The following is a 22,208-nucleotide window of genomic DNA, read 5'->3' on the forward strand; positions in this document are numbered from 1 at the left end:
TAATTTGTAAATGCTTAAAAATATAAACAATGATTCGAATGTATAGTTTTCATAGTATTCAGTTTGAAAGTGACTTTTTAGGAATTTTTAATACGAAAATTTATTTGATCAAAATTCTCCGGTGCAGACATAGTTACAAACAAACCATCTGTAGATATTTTCCTTCTGATACATATGATAGAGTATGAGTAGCAAGTTTTTGTATATGAAGCTTGCTAAAGCCTATCCAGATTTTAAATTTACAGAGAGAGATCTGGAGTATTGAATAAGATGACCAACTCTTTCTGTTCTAGAAGATAGATCATGCTTAACAAGACTTATGAATTACTCGAATCTATGTAATTGTTATAAAAGCTTAGTTATTAAAATAAAAAAATTTGCAAACTTTGTTGGTATTTTAAAGAACAAACTTGTAACACATCCCTAGTACAATGTGCTCATACATCTTTGCACAAAGAAAGCAGAGGAAGAGAATAGATGATTACCAATGATGGTCTGAATATCGTACACAATGCACACTACTCTAGCATAAACATAGTTCCTTGACCTAGGGATAGCAAGTAGACACTTGATTTTTACGGTTCTATAATGACAAAGAAGAACTTAAGATAGTAAAGAACATAAAGAAGGAAGATCCCAAATAGCTTCATAAGGATCATATACAGTGTCCATATACTCTTGAACACCATTCATAGCATAAAGTGTTGCTGAAATCTGTCTTTCAACCTTCATTCTCTCAAATTCCGAGAACTCCATATCAGTGCTAGGCATCAAATTCATGTTGTTTGGCACTTCTAACATTTCTTGAGCTAGTGGAAACATATCAATCCCACTATTCTCGAAATCCAATCTCATATGTTGGGGATTAATATCAAATTCTCCACTACAATGGCTCAAATCAGGTTTGTATGCATCATCAAACAATTGAACTTGCTCATTTACTCCATCACATGAGTCAAAACCACTGCTAACCGGACTACTATTAGAGCTTGTAGTAATAGTACTCTCACAAGTTTTTTGACTACTAGTAGAACTAGTAGTACAAATTTCAACTTTTTTCCTGGATTTTTCAGGGGTTCTCTTGTTTTTAAGATCCCGAATCCGAGAAGCTAGAGGAGAATTAGTGGAGACATGAGTGACGAAATTTGTACGAGTATTTGATCCACGAAGAAGACAAGCAGCTTCATCGTATGCCCGAGCAGCTTCTTCTGCAGTTTCAAATGTTCCTAGCCACATCCTTATTTTCTGAGTAGTGTCTTTGATTTCAGCTACCCATCTTCCAGAAGGCCTTTGTCTAACACCGATATATTTTTTTCCGTAATTGTTTTTGTTGTTTCTTCCCTTGAACTTGCTAATTTTGACTTTCTGTGGTTGCTGTTGGAATTGATTTTCCATTTTTTGGATATAAATTGAAGGTAAATAACGGTTTGTTTGGAATAAATTTGGACAGAATATGTAAGGAAACAATTGAACTTAGAATGAAGTGTTTTAGTAGAGAGGGAAGCAATTTAAAGTAGAGTAGAGAGGGAATTGTCTTGATGTTTCTGGTATTGTTCTGAATGCTGTGTATATATAGTGAAGACTGAAGATGGATAGGTCTGATCAGTATCCATAGAGAAGTTTAACAAAAAGTGGTTTTTTGTTTCCTTGTGTTTGTCTGTTTTTTGGCAAATATTCTCTACATTACACTGAAAGCTAGTACTATAATCAATATTTACTTTAAAAATCATGATAATCCTCATCTTTTGCATTAGGTGTAATTTTTGGATTTGAAATAGTATTCGTAAATAAATATCAATTTTGTATCAATCTAAAAAATTTGTTAAAATTAGATAAAATTATATGTAGATGATTAGGACAACGAATTGTTAACAAACATATCAATGTTATATCGTATTTGGATTGGTCAGAATCATATTTTGATCGAATTTCATCTCACTAAATCGAGCTCAAACTAATTTTAGATCAATATCGAAAGTTATCAGTCCTGATCCGGGGATGGAAATGAGGCATCTGTGTAAACTGGCACAGGAAGCCTTTTAAGTCTTGAGATCCTCTGAGGCAGCATCAAAGTTTAACAGCCAAGATTCATGGAGGAGGACTGTCTTGATACAATAAACTTAGGGGACTTGTCTGAGTTCTGTCATTGTTGCGCCTTGTGTTGACTTTGTCATGTTACAACATAACAGTACAAGCCAACATGATCCCAAATACGTGCAGCTTTTGTTTGTTTATTTTCAAGTCAAAGTTGAATAAATTATGTTACTCTATTTATTACATTAATGATAAAACTTATACGATTTAACTAATACGAGTTGAATAAGTATTACATGAATAAGCACTCCTACTCACTCAGGTGACTTGCTAGGTCTGGAAAATTCAAAACTCGCCAGAGATTGCCATGTGTAGAAGCCTCATCAATCCTCAAGACAAACATAAAACTGGAAGCATGTTTGACTTTATTATTAGAAAAAGTAATTTGAAGTTGTGTATATATAACTATAAACATTATTGAGTTCATATTTTTCAATCAAAATTTATATGTCACCTTTTTACAGATTTCGAAAATTAAAATTGTTTGGTTAAAATATCAATTTATGATTTGTCAGATTAGTTGTGGGTGGTTTAATGAAAAATTATCAAATTTGCTAGGTCCTTACCTTTTGCTTCCAGGTAGACAGTTTCTTTTACTTTATCATCATATGCTTCTCATCTATAGAGCAAGTAGTGTAATATGAACAAGTCATGTAGGACAAATGATGCCTTTTCAGTTTTGTGCTGACATAATAGATACCCCCCACCTCATTTATGCATCAGCTGCAGTATCATGCGCGTGCTTCGGGTCTGCTCTGAATTATACATTGCCAGTATGCAGTTTAGCCAATCGACAATAATCAAGTTGCTATTTAAAAATTTAGTTTTACACATTTTGAGATTAATATAAGAGCCTTAGGTAACAAATCTCTTTCCTATCCCAATTATTTCCGGCTTCTCCTGCTAAAATAGAACATGATTAGTTTACAAGATCGTATAAGCCAAAAGATGCCTTTTTGGTGACATATTCTACAGTATATTTAAAAGAAATTAGTTTGATATACTTTATTTATTCATCGTATAGGTTTTTTAGGTATTATGATTAATTTACCAGTGCAAGCCAAAAGATGCTTTTCGGGATGACGGTCTCGAAACTGCGCATAAATTGGTTCTTTAATCTCCCTAAGATGCTGTTATGTCCAAGATTTGGTATAAACCTTGTTCGGGTCAAAACTGGGTCAATTGATCAGAATTGAAGAAGGAATACCTAAAATTGAGGAACAGATAAGATAATCTTTCCATAAAAGGAAAGAGGGCGCGCCCTTTGCGTAATCAGGACGCGCCCTATGATGAAAATGGTTGATGAACAGTTGCAAGTGTCCATGCATGGGAGGCGCGCCCTCAAACATAGTGAGGAGGCGCGCCCAATTGCTGAAGAAAGGGTGAAGAATTTCTTAATTGAATTCTTTCCTATGGTGAGCCTTAGGGCGTGCCCTAAGTGAGAAAGATAGTTTGGATGGGACTTCAACATGATTACTTGGATGGGCTCTGTGGAAGATTCAAGGAAGATGGAGATTATTATTACTAACTTATTTGATGTAGGAACTCTATTGAACAACTCCTTCCTGTAGAATATCTACAGGAAAGGCGGTGTCCGTGGTCAGAGACCTCCAGGGGTATGTCTGGACTGAAGGCCTCCTCCTGTAGTCAATGGGTGTCCTCATTGGGGATGTGGGGTGAAATCTGGTGTGTGCTTTGGGAGCTCAGTCTCTGTAGTCAACGGATGTCCTCGTTGGGAGACTTTGGAGTATCCTGCACTTTGCACCCAAAAGCTTGGGATCACTTGTCCAACAATCTGGTAGGGGCTCCTTATCGGGTGGCAATGATGCGTCCAATATTTGGGGTGAACCACGGCTATACCTGCGTCCACGGACCAGAGAAACAACTGGTAGCGGAGGGTTATCCTTGGCCAGGGAGATGCGTCATCCGTGGGTTCGGCCTCATCGGCGGACATTCCTAAAGCTAGTAGAAGACGGTTTCCAGTGGGTTTCCCATTGGGCCTCGGGATAAGAAATCTAAGCCCATTAGGTTTCTTCTTCCCCAAGAACTATATGGGCTTGATTCCCTATAAATAGGGATACGTAGGCAAATTGCAAGGGGAGAGAAGCGAAAGCCTAAGGAGCCATCACTAACCCTAAGCAATCTCAGCCCCCAATAATCACCACCACCAAACACTGTTCATCTTTTCCGAGGAATACTGTTCATCGGATCCGCCGGTTACTGTTCACATTTCCAACGAAGAACCGCCATCACAGATCTTGTTTCCGGCTACGAACCTCAAATATTGTTGCTCCCAAATTCCTCCGCCAACAAATTGGCGCTAGAAGGAGGGGCTAATCAAGATCATAATCTCAGGAGGAAGAGATTTCTCGTCACGATGAAGGTTCTTTGACGCAAGAATTGAAGGATAGCCACGGAGGAGTTGCATACAACGGCCACGAAGGAGATCCGTGAATAACTGTTTTCGGCAGGGGGGTTGAAGGAGATTTGAGTATAGTATCCGTGGCCACGAGGGATATGCGTGGATGATGAAGTTTGCAGCCATAGCCACGAGGGATATCTAGCCATGGAGGTTGAAGTTTGATGCCATAGCCACGAAGGAGCGAAGTTGGATGGAAAATTCAGATATGATGGATTTAGCGATTAGCGTACACTGTTTGAGCCGTATCTCGAGTTCCGTAAGTCAGATTTGAACGATCTTACAGTCTACGCGAAGCTTGTTGAATTCTGTTTAATTCAGAGATGATATGATTACGAGAATAAAAGTTGAGAAGTAAGAAAATAGAGGAAAATAGTAGCTGCGAATTTTTACCAAAAAATCCTATTTGGTTGAGAAGATTGGGAGACTCCTATTTGGTTTAGAAGATTGGGAGGAACCTATTTGGTATTGAATATTGGAGTATCCTAGTCTAATTAGAAGATTGAAGAATCCTATTCGATATAGAAAATTGGGGAATCCTATTCTAATTAGAAGATTGAAGAATCCTATTCTATTAAGGAGATTGGAGAATCATATTCCAACAAGGAGACTGAAGAATCCTATTTGATTTAGAATATTTGAGAACACTATTCAGTTCAGAGGACTTAACCAGGAGCAAATCTGAGGAGGATCGGGAGGAGAACACTTCAAGAAGAAGGCATTACTACTAGGAGCTAGTCATCGCCGTTAAGACGATTCCTCGAGGTAACACTCGACTAGTTTTGTTGTGTTTTCCGTTAATTGTTTCTGGGACTTGTGCAGGAAGAATATTTTGAAAGAGATTTAGCACGAAGAAGACCCCCATAAACACTTAGAACGCGCCTTGATGAAGACATCCGAGGCCCAGGAGACTTCCAACATATTTCAGGAGAGTTCGCTGATTGGACACATCCGTCCCTCTAGGACGCGTCCTCCAGGTAACATTTAAAGTTCCATATTAATTGTATTTCTTGCAGGTAGGAAATCTTATTTGGTAAAAATCTCATGATTTGCGAAGCACAGTATCACAATCTATTAATGCGCGCCCACTGCATGTGAGACATTCAGTGGAAAATTGTCTTCCCAGGGTGCGCCCTCAGAAGAAAAAGTCTATGGAAGTTTTCAATTAAGATGTCTTGATGATCAGATGAGTCATAGTCATCACTTGAGGAATGGCTCGACTGGAACTAATTCCTTGTCTTTCAAGACGCGCCCTTTCTTTAAGGCGCGCCCTCACAGAAATATTGAGAGTGAGATGCCATTTATTGGATGACACTTCGTGAGATGCCCAAGAGATACTTCTATATGAGATAGTTTCGGCATCCCTTGAGCTTTGTAGAAGATAGAAGCCTTCTAAGAATATTGATCTTTAATATTGTTTAATTACATGAAGATTTTGTAGATTACCCTTGACGAGGTGGATGCGACTCTTACAGAGGACGCGCCCTAGATAGATGATTTCCCTTATCGAGGTAGATGCGTGTCTGACAGAGGACGCGCCCTCCAAGGATGTTTTCACTTGTCGAGGTAGATGCGTCTTTGACAGAGGACGCGCCCTCCAAGGATGATTTCCCTTGTCGAGGTAGATGCGTCTCTTACAGAGGATGCGCCCTCCAATGATGAATACCCTTGTCGAGGTAGATGCTTCTCTAACAGAGGACGCGCCCTCCAAGGATGATTTCCCTCTTTGAGGTGGATGCATCTCTGACAGAGGACGCGCCTTCCAATGATGATTTCCCTTATCAAGGTAGATGCGTCTCTGACAGAGGACGCGCCCTCGACAAGATGATTTCCCTTGTCGAGGTAGATGCGTCTCTTATAGAGGACGCTCCCTCCATGAATGAATAGCCTTGTCGAGGTGGATGCGTCTCTGACAGTGGACGCGCCCTCCAAGGGTGATTTCCCTTGTCGAGGTGGATGCGTCTCTGACAGATGACGCGCCCTCCAAGGATGATTTCCCTTATCGAGGTGGATGCGTCTCTGACAGAGGACGCGCCCTCCAAGGATGATTTCCCTTTTCGAGGTGGATACGTCTCTGACAGAGGACGCGCCCTCCAAGGATGATTTTCCTTGTCTAGGTGGATGCGTCTCTTCCAGAAGACGCTCCCTCCAAGAATGAATACCCTTGTCACGGTAGACGCGCCTCTTACAGAGGAAGCTCCCTCTAAGGATGATTACCTTTATCAAGGTAGATGCGCCTTATATAAAGGACGCGCCCTCCAAGGATGAACACCTTTTTTGAGCAAAACGCTCCTCGTAAAGAGGACGCGCCCTCTAATTCACATATAATTTTATTTGAGGAAGACGCCGCCACTATAAAGGGCGCGCCCTCTAAAAGTATATGATTGTAGAAGATCGTAAAGGTTTTGACTTTTAGTTAAATAAATGAATCACACTATTTGTGGAAAAGACGAGATCAACGATTTAGAGTTATGATTTGACAAGGAGCAAAAAATCAAATATGGAATGGTATTGTGTTGTTGATGGAAGGATCACTCTCACCAATAAAACACGTCCTCCTTTTATCAAAGATTATTTATTATTTGAAGATCAGAGAACTGGTCTTTTATTCTGGTTATGCCTTCCCTTAGAGAGCGCCCTCTAATGATGACCCTTTCTGTTTAAGGCGCGCCCTTGAGAAATCAATATTAGGATGAAAAAGTTGGAGAAAACTCTCAAATATTTGTTAATGGATTATGCTTTTTCAAGGTATATGAGGTGCACACTTTTGTACAACTTCTCTTGTTTCTTACGCCGAGTTAGCTCATGTAAGCTTAGAGAAATGGTGCATAAGTGGTAAACCTCTCTAGACAAACCAATGTTATAGCTATAAAGAAGAGAAGTGGTAGAGAGTGACAGATGTCACGTTGTGGGGTGTGAAGTTGTTGTATAGATTCATGAGACGCGCATTCATCCAAGGCGCACCCTATCATGTTCAAAGAAGAAATGGAGCATGATGAAGAAAGAGGAATGAATAAGTTCGTAAGGGCATACCCTTAAATTGGTAGACGCTCATACACATTTTTCAAGTTTGCTAGGGGGTTGAAAATTCCAATCCCATTTTCAATAGCATATGGAATTTGGGGGGTAGTTGTTATGCCCAAAATTTGGTATAAACCTTGTTCGGGTCAAAACCGGGTCAATTGGTCAGAATTGAAGAAGGAATGCCTAAAATTGAGGAACAGATAAGATAATCTTTCCATAAAAGGAAAGAGGGCGCGCCCTTTGCGTAATCAGGACGCGCCCTTTGTTGAAAATGGTTGATGGACAGTTGCAAGTGTCCATGCATGGGAGGCGCGCCCTCAAACATAGTGAGGAGGCGCGCCCAATTGCTAAAGAAAGGGTGAGGAATTCCTTGATTGAATTCTTTCCTATGGTGAGCCTTAGGGCGCGCCCTAAGTGAGAAAGATAGCTTGGATGGGACTTCAACATGATTACTTGGATGGGCTCTGTGGAAGATTCAAGGAAGATGGAGATTATTATTACTAACTTATTTGATGCAGGAACTCTATTGAAGAACTCCTTCCTGTAGCATATCTACAGGAAAGGCGGTGTCTGTGGTCAGAGACCTCCAGGGGTATGCCTGGACTGAAGGCCTCCTCCTGTAGTCAATGGGTGTCCTCATTGGGGATGTGGGGTGAAATCTGGTGTGTGCTTTGGGAGCTCTGTCTCTGTAATCAACGGGTGTCCTCGTTGGGAGATTTTAGAGTATCCTGCACTTTACACCCAAAAGCTTGGGATCACTTGTCCTGCAATCTGATAGGGGCTCCTTATCGGGGGCAAGGATGCGTCCAACATTTGGGGTGAACCACGGCTATACCTGCGTCCACGGACTAGAGAAACAGCTGGTAGCGGAGGGTTATCCTTGGCCAGGGAGATGCCTCATCCGTGAAGTCTCGAAGCCGCGGATGAGCCTTGAGCCTTTGTGGTTGGGCCTCATCGGCGGACATTCCTAAAGCTAGTAGAAGACGGTTTCCAGTAGGTTTTCCATTGGGCCTCGGGATAAGAAATCTATGCCCATTAGGTTTCTTGTTCCCCAAGAACTATGTGGGCTTGATTCCCTATAAATAGGGATACGTAGGCAAATTGCAAAGGGAGAGAAGCGAGAGGCTAAGGAGCCACCATTAACCCTAAGAAATCTCAGCCCCCAATAATCACCACCACCAAACACTGTTCATCTTTTTCCGACGAATACTGTTCATCGGATCCGCTAGTTACTGTTCACGTTTTCAACGAAAAACCACCATCACAGATCTTGTTTCCAGCTACAAACCTCAAGTTTTGTTGCTCCCAAATTCCTCCGTCAACAGATGCTTCCTGCTTAAGTGTAGCAATACTGACAAAATATCTACTGATAACTCAATTTCTTCCCTGGTCCTCTCCTCTCTCACGCAAACTCGAGCCTAGTCCACATGGTAGTTGACGCGTGGTTAAACTGTTATATGGGGGCTTTTGCAAAATAAAACCGGAGGGGGTTGTGTCCCCGCGACAACTCCGGTGTGAGAATAAGAATGGGGTTTCTTAAAGAGGAAGAAGAAGAAGAGGGAAGAATGAGTTATTCAAAATATGTATGTATAGTACTGTGTGTATAGGTGTGTAGCAGACAATATTTTCTAACCCCTTAAACCCTTTTCTTTGGTCTTTTATAAGCTCCCACATTTAGGGTTTTAGGAGTTTGTAGCTCTTTATCCTAACTGTAACAACCCAAATCCAGGGTCAAGATTTGGTGTCACTAAACAATCTATACATAAAATAAAAGAATATGCAATTAATCCCTTGAATCTGGATCGTTTACAGGTTATGGTATGAAACAAGAATCTAACCTTTTACAACTCACAATAACTAGAATACAAGTTTAAATACCTTTATGCTAATGCCTGTGTCTTATTTTCTCACATCTTCGTCCTTTCGCAGTGGAGATCTCTCTAACTTCTGCTGTCTATCAAAAGCTATTTACTTTTATCATTATCTGCTTCTGTAAGAAATAAGAATTACAAAGCAAGAGTGAGCCAAAAATGCCCAGCAAGTATATAATTTGAGTTTCAAGCATTAATACCAAAGGAAAAACTTCCAGACAAAATCTTAAAACAATTTTAAACAATTCTATTTATTTGAGTGAGTGAGCGAATAAACGATGGTTGTCCCCAGCCTTTAATTATAAATCCAACAGTGACAAGCGAATCCCTGATTCATCTCCTGAATCAGGGTTTTGTCCGGTTTTGGAAACATGAAAACCTTTCGAGAGAGAATGCCATTAATGGAGATCAACAACAAATTACACTAGACACTAGTTCGCATCTATATCCTGCTGATCAGTCAGGATACAGTGCAGATCTATACCTACCAGTATAGATCCAGTCGGGTCCCCAGGCACCACGGCCCATCTCAAGGAACCGGTGATGTCCCGGTCCTTAAGATTAAGTAAAACTCAATCCCCAAAATATCACTATCCAGCCCGTGGAGTATTTTGATATCAAATCATTTTGAATTCAAAACATCCCAACTCAGGGTTCGCAAATAACTCGAAAGAATGGGTATTTGCTCAAGAGAGCAATCGAATTATAGGAATAATAATGAAAAGAACTGGCATAATAAGAGTAATTGTAGCAAAATATAAAACAGTCAACTATTCTGAACTTAGAATAGGAACGAATAAATAATTGCAATATTTTAAAAGAAAGTTCAGGAATACTTGCCTCAATAAGCTTTAATCACTATTATTAGTTGACTTTGATTCGACTTGAACGTTCGGCCTTATCGTCAAACTACTATCCCATTCTGGATACGATCCCAATCCTCAGGCCCTTCGATTGGAACTTCGTTAATCTCGACATCTAATCGCTAGATCATTCCTAGTCCAACTTTAAATCTCGGGTCCTCCGACTAGGACCTACAGGGCTAAAATACCCTAATTCGGATAATCGTTTCGGTTAACATCACATCACTATCCTATCATACCCATACGATTTCATAATCCAACTTATATTTATATGTATTATTAAAATACACATAGCAATTATGGTTCACATCTTCGAAACTTTGCTCGGTATTTGTTTTTTGAAAGTATATACATTCGTCATTTTGGAAAATAGGGTGACCGAACTTTTATAAAATATTTTGTCACAACACATAATTTGATTTCGTATAATATAATGTTATATATATGTATAACCTCGTTCGACGTCTCCGATAATTGTGGGTTACGTTCCTGTATTTTCGGAATTAATTTCCCGAAAATCGGGTAACGTCTTCTTTGTTTATCGGGCTACCCGTCGAAACAATTCGACGTCAATCCACAACAACAATCCAATCATAACAACAACAACCAACCACCATTTGCAATCCCAACCACCGATACAATTCAGTTATTAATTAAATTTATTCATATTTTTATTCATATTTTTATTTTATTCGTAGGACTCAAATAAAAATCATCACCGTCCACCGTCGGCTCGCCGAGGCTCATCGCCGACGCCGGTAAAATTCGCGGGTTTCCGATTACCGGACCTCCTACGCGAATTCTACCGATTATTATTATTATTTCGGAATAATCACAAATTTCATTTCGGGAATCAAGAATATTTTATTCGAAATTTTTCCACAAATTACACAATAATTCGAACTATTTGAATTATTGCATAAACGAAGCCAAAAATAAATAAAATCAGAAACTCGAACCACCTCCACACACTCACGCGCGTGAATGGCTGGAAACCGGAAAGCCAACAGCCGGAGCAAGAACATAGCCAAATACCACCATACGCAGAACTGAACCACACCCACACACACGTTTACACACACACACGCTTACACACACACGACACATACTTAAATTCGCAACACAGTCACCTGCCGTAAAACTGAAACGGCGGCGATAGGGCGGCGGCAAAAGTCGCCAGCAAACAGGGAAAAAAAGAGAACGGCAACAAGCTTACCGAAGAGGAAGCACAGAGAACGAATTGGAAGGAAAAGAAAGGAGAAGAGCTGGATGCAATTCGACGAACAGGGAGACAGAAAGAGAGATTGAGAAAGATGAACAAAAAGGGAAAATAAAAATGGGTCGATTTGCTGGGTTGTGAGAAGGAATGGAGGCAGGGGCTTTATCGTCCTTTGCCTCCTCTGAATTTTCTTTCCGGAGTTTTAATAATATTGCATTTACGTTGATAAATTGTATAATAATTGGGAAACATAAAGTTTAACTATAAAATAATTTTAAAATTCTCAACATAATTAAAAAGTAGTAAAATAAAATTTTCATAAATTTTTTTAAAGAATTCTGAAATTAAATACTCATTTTACAATTAAATGTAATCAGAAAATCATTTAAAGATAAATAATTGATAAAATATTGATTTCAGAATTTTACAAACTATTAAAAATAAACATTGAAATTATAAAAGCATGAAAATAATTTTTGAAACAATTTTAACATTTATGAGAATAATTATTCAATAAAATCATTTAAAAGCAAAACAATTTGTACAATTTAATAATTAATTATACAATTAATCTTTGTACCCAACAAATCACACACAATTAATAATACAGCAACACATAGCTGACAGAATCATCACACATTTTATTTATATCATAGTTCGATAATTATATTTACAAATCGGATCCGAAAATAGGTTACTTAGCCGCTAAGTAACTATATAACGATACAATTTTAATACTAGATTTGTATAATTATCAAAACAAAGCTTGCTATAAAATACTTTATATAAAAATAAGGTAATAATGACTCGCCTTTTGAGAATATGGATTTTTGTCGATCTATAAAATGATTCGCGTATCGAAAATTTCACACCGGGACTCGTACAGGTCAGAGCGTATCCCGGATCGAAAAAGTCAAAACCTGAAAAGTGTTCAAAATTATCAGATTAGGTTAGGAAGGAGTTTTCAGAAGAGTTTCGGGTTGCAAAAACGCAAAAACGGTTGAAGTGGGACGATTTCTGATTCCGAAAAGTAATTTTATAATTACGTAAAAATAATTATTATTAATTCTATATATCCTTATAACATCATATAATACTCCAAAAATTACCAGGAAATCCCAAAGCAATCTATATTTTATTCTGGATAATTAAAGATTAAAATATTTAAATTTTATCAGAATTAAACATCCAAATATTATTATCCATCATCTAATAATTCACCAAAATTCACATAAAATCACATTATAATTATTTATTGATAAAAATAATTACAAAATATTTCTCAGACGTTACATCCTTCCCCCCTTAAAAGGATTTTGTCCTCAGAATCATGCTAAGGAACAGACAATGATATTTTTCGAGTATCTTAATTAAAATTTCTCAGAACTAATCACTTTAATCACTATTCAACGGTCCCCTACCGTCATCAAATTTATCAGTTGCTCGTGCAACCCCTAACTCAATATTTACTTCATACATTTGGAGCTAAATTATTCTTCATAGTCATACACACATGAATGTCTTATGAACTTGTTATACATGTGACAACAAGACCAACTCATTCACAATCGTTCTATCTATCTCACTGTTTTAAAGGACTAACTTAATTTACACTAACCTTCTTTTCTTTCCAATTCTAATAGTTCGTGTTCATAAACTTTCTATTTTTACTGACTGTTCTACTTTACTTTTCATGTCTCCTTCTGTTCGGTTAGTCTGGTCTATGATCATTTTCAATCATATTCGAGAGTCTTTAATCGTTCTTTTGTACCTGTCTGCATCCGATATACTGAGCTCATGGCGTCTGATACTTCGAAACGTTCTAAATCTATTTAAAAAAAATAAAAATTAAAGGAAAATCTCGGCAATTGCATCTAACTCACCACTTTGTAGCATACTTCTATTTCTTTTCAATCACTATCAAGTATATTCATCAAACGATAATCTTTTACTGTCAGAAAGAAATTATATTAATTTGGAACGGAATGAATCATAACTTCATTCAAAACCCAGTCTCCTGGTACTAATACTCATTTTGTTGTCATATCAAATTAGATATCAATACGAACTTTGATGCTCACAACGTCCCATACTGAAGTCAACATCAATCATCTGTATTAATACCACCTTTGATATCTAACAACAAAGTAAGTATCAGCATAACCCAGAATACGGATCAAAACCTATTCTTCAATTTCTAACTTTTCCAATTCCTTTATCCACTTTCCAGCAATCTTAATAACATTCATTCTTTCTTTTCTACTCTACACATATGTTTCTAAATGGATCTTGCTTGGTTGGTAATTAACCATACTTCCGTAGCTTATAATCTATTATAACCAGAATTCATACCTTTGAAGCAGAGAATACAGTTGCTATTTTTTAACTCTTCGTAGGCATATCTTCAGGCGTTCAACTTGGTCTTCCTTAGTCCTCAAATTAGCGAGGATGTTATCAATAAATACAATTACACTATCCAAATACTATTGGTACATTATGTTCATTTAATCTTCAGCCTTACAATTTCTGATAATCGACGCGTAACTTCATACCTCCATTCTTTTTTTTCCATGACCACTTTTGTGCACAGCGCAAAATACTCTTTATTTCATTATTCTTTCATTCCATATTTCTGAAGTTTTTCTTCACTCATTATTTCATCCCTATTGAGTTATACGATACAGGGCTTTTGACACCAGCTTGACTCTGGGCAGTAACCGACGAGAAATTCTTACCTCATTCTCTGAGGTAACCTTGGTAAATCATTCGTTCGAACCTCCAGGACTTGATTTTAATTTTAAAGAATTCCTACATGAGATTCATTATAACGTTCTTCTCTAACAATTCGCCATTAATAGCTTTGTTTAATCTTTCCTGTTTACACGCATTTTTGGAACGAATTCCTATCTCCAATTATCGGCGTTTCACCTCATTCTCCTAACAGCTCTTGTAATATCCGGAATATATCGTGTAATTATTTTTGCTAATAGATAATTATTATGTATGTTCAGTATCTATTCTGTGAATTATTTGTTAAGTGTTAAATGTGTTTGGATGTTTAAAAATAATATTAATTGAGTATTTTAATTTTTATATGTCCAAAATAAAATATAGATAATTGTCATATCTTCCTAATTATTTATATGTTGATTTATGATTTTATAGGAAATATATGGATTTTATAAAATCTTTTTCTGAGTATTTAAAAACTATTTTATACAATCGGGAACCAACCGACGTCATCCGTTTTTACGTTTTTATAACCCGAAACTCTTCCGAGAACTCCTTCCTAACCTAATTGCAATATTCTGAGCATTTTCCATGTTTCAATTTTTTCGATCCGGCGTACGGTTTGTCCTGCGCGGGTCCCGGCGCAACATTTTCGATACATTTTTCGTTTCGGTAAATCAATAAAACTCGTATTTTCGATAAATGGGATCTTTTTATTAAACTATCACAATTATCATCTTGTAATACGTGTAACCAGGCGCTGAGACCAAGACCGCAATACAAATTGTACTGGTTTGGATAATTATCCCGAAAACCGGTACCGTTTGGATCAGTTTTTATAAATAAACGTACCATTTTATATCCGGAATGATCCAACGAGATACTAATTTTCCGTAATTATAAATAGCTCTTACCGTATTTTATTCCGTATCAAAAATCATTTGCAGACAGTAATTATATAATTTTCCAGAGAAAATTCACATATTCACAAACATTTCTGAGAATCAAACAGCAATTCGAAGGTGTTAGTGATCTTTGTTTTGAACGCTCGAGTAACCAAATCAAAGGTCTTGAAGAGTACTATCAGAATCTGTGATCCATACACCTGCAGAATCAAAGGTTTATTTTTTGTAAATTTATTTATTTTTGAATTATTTTGATTAAAAATATGAATTTTTGTTCGGATGATTGTTTGAATGATTTGATGATTGCATGTTGTAGAGCTTGTTCTCCTGATGATTTTGATATATTATATGACTGATTTGGAGTTCAATAACATGTTCAAAATTGAGTTTGATTTTCGAATTTTGAAATTAGGGTTTATAACCCGTATGAATGTTCTTAATTGAAATTTAAGGCTTTTTGATTTAAGAGTTATTAGCTGTTGTATTATAGTGGGTTGTATTCCTTATGAAATTTGTAATCGATTGGTGTATAGCTTGTTAATAGAGGATTAATGAATCGAAGGGAGTTGTGTTTTTAAGTTTAAGTCAAGCTCGCCGGAAACCGGCGAACTTCCCGACCATTTTCCGGCCAGTTCAGGGGTTATTAATGTATTTTGATTGCATGAATATATACCTGGTTGTCTGTAGATCATATCTGGAGCTTGTGGTGGGGTGAGGATGCCGAGAACGTGTTCTCCGGCCATCCCCAAAGTTTTCCGGCGACCCCCTGTAAAAATTTTAGTTTAGTCCCTGTACTTTTGAAGATGGTGAAGTTCAGTCCCTGAACTTTCCAGAGTTTGCAAAAATAGGATTCCTGTTTTAAAAATATTCAAAAATCATATTTTCTATTTATTTTAAATATAAAAATCCGTTTTTAATTTCTGAAAATTCCAAAAAAAATATTATTTTAATTCCAAAAATTATTTTTAATTCAAAAATAAATCTGAATTAATTAATTAATTAATTTCAGTTAATATTTAATTGATTAATTGGTCAATTAATTCAAAAATTAATTGATTAATTGATTTAATTAATTATTTAATTAGATGTAATTATTTAAAAATGATTTAAAAATTCCGAAAAATAGTTTCGAGCTTTAAAATATTATTTATATTGTTTTCAAGGCTCGATAATTATTATAAAATTATTTTTAAGCCAGATTTGGCCAACCGAACCCTGTTTATTATTTTAAAATTGATCCAACGACCCGTTTTAATTCCGAACAGTGTTTTAAAAATCATTTTAAATACCCGAAAGCCTGTTTATAACCCGAGGCTTTTTATAGATGATATATCATTGACTGTTTGACGTGTTATGTGCTATATGTGACTCGGTGGTTGACTGTTAGTCTATATGTTCGATGTTTACTTGTTATTAGCGTAACTTTCAATCCGTTAATCGGATTTGGGTAAAACGAAGGGTAGATAGAAGTGTATGTCAAATAGAATCGTATTAGTTGAATATTGATAGATGCTTATGATATGTGAGCAGAAGAGGCAAGGCGTAGGAAAGGGAAATAGATAGTCGAGGAGTAGACGCTTGTGATTGGAAGTTAGTGCAGTATAGCAAGCTAGTACCAGGCAAGTGTTCTGAACTTTCTCGAGATATATTGTAGATAATTGATAGTCCTATTTTATATTACAAGTGCTTTGAAGCACTGAACCAAAAACCCTGATTCCGGTTATTGATCTTGAGTCATAAACTTTATTCTTTCTAAACCATTGACTGTTGTATACCCAAATACGAACCACAAATATACGATACTACTCCACAAATACATACAAACTATATACCAAACACTGAATCAAATTACTTATATATTCAAACCATTGTACCTTATTCTTGAAAGACCAAATCCTTGTAATCCTGAAACATTGATTCCTTTGTTATCCAATTCTTTCATTACCTAACAGTCAAGCTTTGAAATTGCCATATTGATCCTTTGTAAAGATTGAAACCATTTCATTACCGAACATCCAATGTTGTTTATGATTCTGTTTATTGCTTTATATTGTTTATACTGTTATTATGTTAGAATTGGATTGTTTTTATAAAATTGTGGACCAGATTCGTGGTCAGACCAGATTAATGGTCAAGCTAGGCCAATGTGTGCCTTAGATCCAGTAGTTAGAGAAGTGGTGTGTTCTTTGCTCGGGGTTAGTGCGTGACTGATCAGCAGCCTAACCTTGGTTTTTAAAATGAAAATATAATATCCAATTCTAAATCATAATTCATTGTTCACTTGATATCATAACCCTTTTCACTTGATGATCATTATTCTCAGTCTTGTCATTGAGACTTGCTGAGCTAGTTAGCTCATTTGTGCGATGTTGTTTATGTTCTTTTCCAGTTAAGAAGGAACCAGTTGGTAGCGAGGATCCCCAGTCCAGCGCGAGAGCTAGGGGTTCAGGTTGATCGAGTTAAGCTAGTAGGCATCTTTTGAGATAATTTAAGTTTGTAATAATGCTTAATACTCAATTCTGAGTTTGAATAGTTGGAATTTGGACGGTTTGTAATATAAGTGTGTGTTTGGCTTGTGTGCATACTTTAACCTGTTGCGATCCGTGGTAGTTGGTAAGTAGGGGAACGACATATTATTATTATCTTTATTATTGTTGTAAGCAGGTTATAAATAAGGTATGTGTGTGTGTGGACCCCAAACTTCTGACCCGGGTTTGGAGGGCGCCACAGGTTTGGTATCAGAGCTACAGGTTATAAGTCACTGACACAAGCCTAGGTTGACGGGAATGGGTTGAGGGTTATGATTAGATGTAAGGAATAGAAAAATTGAACGTCGAGAGGTTGAGTGCTACAGTATAATAGGTATTAGTATGATTCGCGTCGTGGTTCGAGATTCTTATATTACGATATGATTTTAGATAGCAGCGATGGCCGACTCTTTCATCTCCGTATCAGCTGATCACTCAGAGCCCTCAGTTGGAGTACCATCTTCAGATCCACGTCCTGTTGTTCCACCAGTGTTGGCTATTCTACCTCCACATGTGTTGCAGCCCGTACCACTGTAGGCTATTCCACCCCCAGGCATGAGGCAACCTATCAGAGGACCCCCACCAGCTGATTCAGATTCCACTAGGCATTCAGTTGCAAGTGCCCCATTCCAGTATACATTGCATCCAGTTCCTTATTACCGGTATGAGGCTCTTTTGTTGGAGCGTGATTCCTTGTTGGCCCAGATCAGAGAGCTGCAGCATATCATCAGGACTACAGATGTTGATCGTAGTGCGAGGGAGCTTCGAAAGGAGATCCATGTGACACGGAGGATTCTTGAGGATAGGCTGCATGGAGCTACACTACCTGGCCGAAGCCCTAATGCACTTATGGGATGGGATAGTGAAGTGATGGAGGACTTAGAGAGGCTAAGAGGACCAGAGTTTCCTTGGAGTTGAGCATTAGATCAAGAGATAGAGATGATGATTAGAGCTGTTATGGTTGTGTAGTATGTACAGTAGTGTGCAGTATGTATCAGTAGACTTTTGGGTTGTATTTATAGACTAGATCTGCTGACTAGTGAGTAGGTTGTTGTACCCTTTTGCTTTTACTTCAGAAGCGTGTTTACGCTTGTACTACCTAAAACTTTTGATCTATATATATCAGTACCTTTTTCCTTTCCAGTATTGTCATTTACTTTACTACACCTGTTTTACTTTACCTTATTTATTGTACCAGTTATACCCCTGTGATACCATGTACCCTGTTCCCTTAACTGTTTATATTATGTAAAGAAGCATGCAATTTACTTAGTTCAACTGTTACAACTGTTTTCAAAAAGAGATATTTCTGTTTTACCAAAAACTTTCTTTTATGCAAAGGATTTGATTTAAAAGCTAAATTAGTTGTTTGATTCTTTACAGAAAATGCCTCCTAGAAGAAATACCCGTACCAACACCCAGAATGAAGAAACCAACAACAACAACAACAACAACCAAGATAATACAAACCAAAATGTGAACCCAGGACCCATAGACCCAGCAATAGCCCAGATTCTCCAAATCTTGGCCCAACAAACAGTTCACCTGGCACAACAACAACAACAAAGACAGACCAATCCCCAGGTAACTTTCAAAACTTTTCAGGTAGTAAACCCACCGGAATTCAAGGGTTCCTTAGAACCGATTGAAGCAAATATTTGGTTAAAGGAAATAGAGAAGTCATTTGCCTTGGTGAAAGTGAAGGAAGAACATAATATTGAGTTTGTAAGCTATTATTTGAAGAATGAAGCCACCTATTAGTGGGAAATTGTGAAGATATTGGAAGGAACATATGTTATTACTTGGAAAAGGTTTAAGGAATTGTTTTTAGAAAAGTATTTTCCTCAGTTTGTTCAGGATCAGATGGAACTGAAGTTTCTAGAGTTAAAGCAAGGAAATATGTCGGTGGCGGATTATGAAAGTAAGTTTAAAGAGTTGTTAAGGTATGTGCCGTCATATATGGATACTGACAGGAAGAAGGCTAAGAGATTCCAGCTGAGTCTAAAGCCATAGATCAGAGGGAAGGTAGCCATTTTTGAGTTGAATACCTATGCAGGAGTTGTACAGAAGGCCATGATTGCAGAGACAGAAAGTGAGATGTCACAAAAGGAGAAGGAAAGTAAGAAGAGAAAGTCCAAAGGGAATAAAGGTCAGTCACAATCAGGGAAGTTTCCAAATTTTAAGAAAGGCAAGTTTCAGCCAGGGAGAAATTTTAATTTCATGAGACAAAATACAGGCGACGGAGGCCAGGGCAACCGTCCAGCCAATGTGAATCAGCCGAGTCAGTTGAGATTAACTTTTCCAGATTGCCAGATATGTGGGAAGAAACATGAAGAAGTTTGTAATAAGTTGAATATGGTTTATTTCAAGTGCAATCAGAAAGGGCACTATTTGAGGGAGTGCCGAAATCAGCCAACAAGCAAGAATCAGCCTATCCGGAATCCAGTAGTGAAGGTTCCAGCCATTGGATTTACGTGCTTCAAATGTGGAAAGCCAGGACATATAGCCAGGGATTGCAAGACACCAGCCCCAGTCAGTAATACATTGAGGATTATGGGATTTACCCCAGCAGTGAATGAGACTCCAAGGGCTAAAGTTTTGATATGTCTGTGAAGGACGCTATCCAGGATACTGATGTCGTGGAAGGTACGCTTAATGTGAATTCTTTATGTGCCAAAGTGTTAATAGATTCGGGAGCAACTCGATCGTTTGTTCCTCAAGATTTTGTTAGTAAGTTAAATTGTCCAGTTGATTATTTAAATGAAATAATGACTGTGGAATTAGCAAATCAAGATAGTGTATATGTTAATCAAGTTTGTGGAAATTGTGAGATTGATATTTCTGGTAGTAAGTTTTGTGTAGATTTGATACCATTTAAGTTAGGAGAATTTGATGTTATCTTAGGAATGGATTGGTTATCTAAGCACGATGCCCAGATAGATTGTCGAAATAAGAAGGTAATGGTGAAGACGCCAGACGAAAGGATAGTAACGTTCAAGGGCCAGAAGCAAGCAAAGAAGTTCTTAACAATGATTCAAGCCAAGAAGTTACTACGACAAGGATACGAGCATTTCGTTGTATATGTGATTGATAGAAGTCAGGAGCCAGCGAAACTTGAAGATATTCCAGTAGTTAATGAATTTCCAGACGTGTTTCCCGATGAGTTACCAGGACTTCCTCCAGATAGAGAAATTGAGTTTGCAATCGACTTAGCACTTGGAACAGAACCAATATCCAAGGCCCCGTATAGAATGGCGCCCATTGAAATGAAGGAACTAGCAAAGTAATTGCAAGAGTTATTAGAGAAAGGAGTAATCAGACCCAGTGGATCCCCGTGGGGTACACCGGTACTATTTTTCAAGAAGAAGGATGGAAGCATGAGACTATGCATTGACTATCGGGAGCTCAACAAGTTTACAATCAAGAACAAGTATCCGTTACCCAGAATTGATGATTTGTTTGACCAATTGAAAGGAGCCAAGTACTTCTCCAATATTGATTTAAGATCGGGATATCATCAACTATAGATTAAGCCAGATGATATACCAAAGACAACTTTCAGGATGAGGTATGGACATTATGAGTTTTTAGTAATGTCTTTTGGATTGACAAATGCCCCGGTAGCGTTTATGGACCTGATGAATAGAATTTTCAAGGAATACTTGGATAAGTTCGTTATTGTGTTTATAGACGATATTTTGATATATTCAAAGACAAAAGAGGATCATGCAGCACATTTAGGAACAACTTTGGAGATTTTAAGGAAAAAGAAGTTATATGCTAAATTCTCGAAGTGTGAATTTTGGCTACAAGAGGTTCAGTTCTTAGGACACATAGTCAGTAATGAAGGGATCAAAGTAGACCCAACGAAGATTGAAGCAATTACAAATTGGGAAAGACCGAGAACACAAACAGAGGTAAGAAGTTTCTTGGGATTAGCAGGATATTATCGTCGATTCGTTCAAAATTTCTCAAGGATTGCAACACCATTGACAAAGCTTACATGAAAGAATGAAAAGTTTATATGGAATGATAAATGTGAAGTAAGTTTTCAGGAATTGAAGCGAAGATTAATCACGGCACCTGTTTTGTCACTTCCCGACGATCAAGGAAATTTTGTAATTTATAGCGATGCTTCTCATAAAGGACTCAGATGTGTTCTTATGCAATACGATAAGATGATTGTGTATGCGTCAAGGCAACTGAAACCACACGAACAGAAATATCCTACTAATGATTTGGAGCTAGCAGCCATAGTTTTCGCTTTGAAAATTTGGAGACATTATTTATATGGAGAAAAGTGCGAGATTTACACAGATCATAAAAGCTTGAAGTACATATTCACACAAAAGGAGCTTAATATGAGACAGAGGAGATGGTTAGAATTGATCAAGGATTACGACTGCATGATTAATTATCATCCCGGTAAAGCAAATATCGTAGCAGACACGTTGAGTCGGAAGGAAAAGTTAAATGTGTTATCTATACCCGAAGAAATATATAAGGAATTTCAGAAACTGGAATTGGAGATTAGAGTTTGCAAGCCTGATGAAGT

General features: G+C 37.5%; 1 protein-coding gene across 1 annotated transcript; it reads right to left on the bottom strand.

Moving 5' to 3' along the window:
- Positions 1-384: 384 nt before the first annotated feature.
- Positions 385-1,521, bottom strand: LOC141717143 (ethylene-responsive transcription factor ERN1-like). Its single transcript, XM_074519249.1, has one exon. It carries the CDS (start codon positions 1,393-1,395, stop codon positions 604-606), a length of 792 nt encoding a protein of 263 aa, XP_074375350.1. The 5' UTR covers positions 1,396-1,521; the 3' UTR covers positions 385-603.
- Positions 1,522-22,208: the final 20,687 nt, after the last annotated feature.

The sequence above is a fragment of the Apium graveolens genome, chromosome 4 (genome assembly GCF_009905375.1).
Source record: "Apium graveolens cultivar Ventura chromosome 4, ASM990537v1, whole genome shotgun sequence".
NCBI classification, from domain to species: domain Eukaryota; kingdom Viridiplantae; phylum Streptophyta; class Magnoliopsida; order Apiales; family Apiaceae; genus Apium; species Apium graveolens.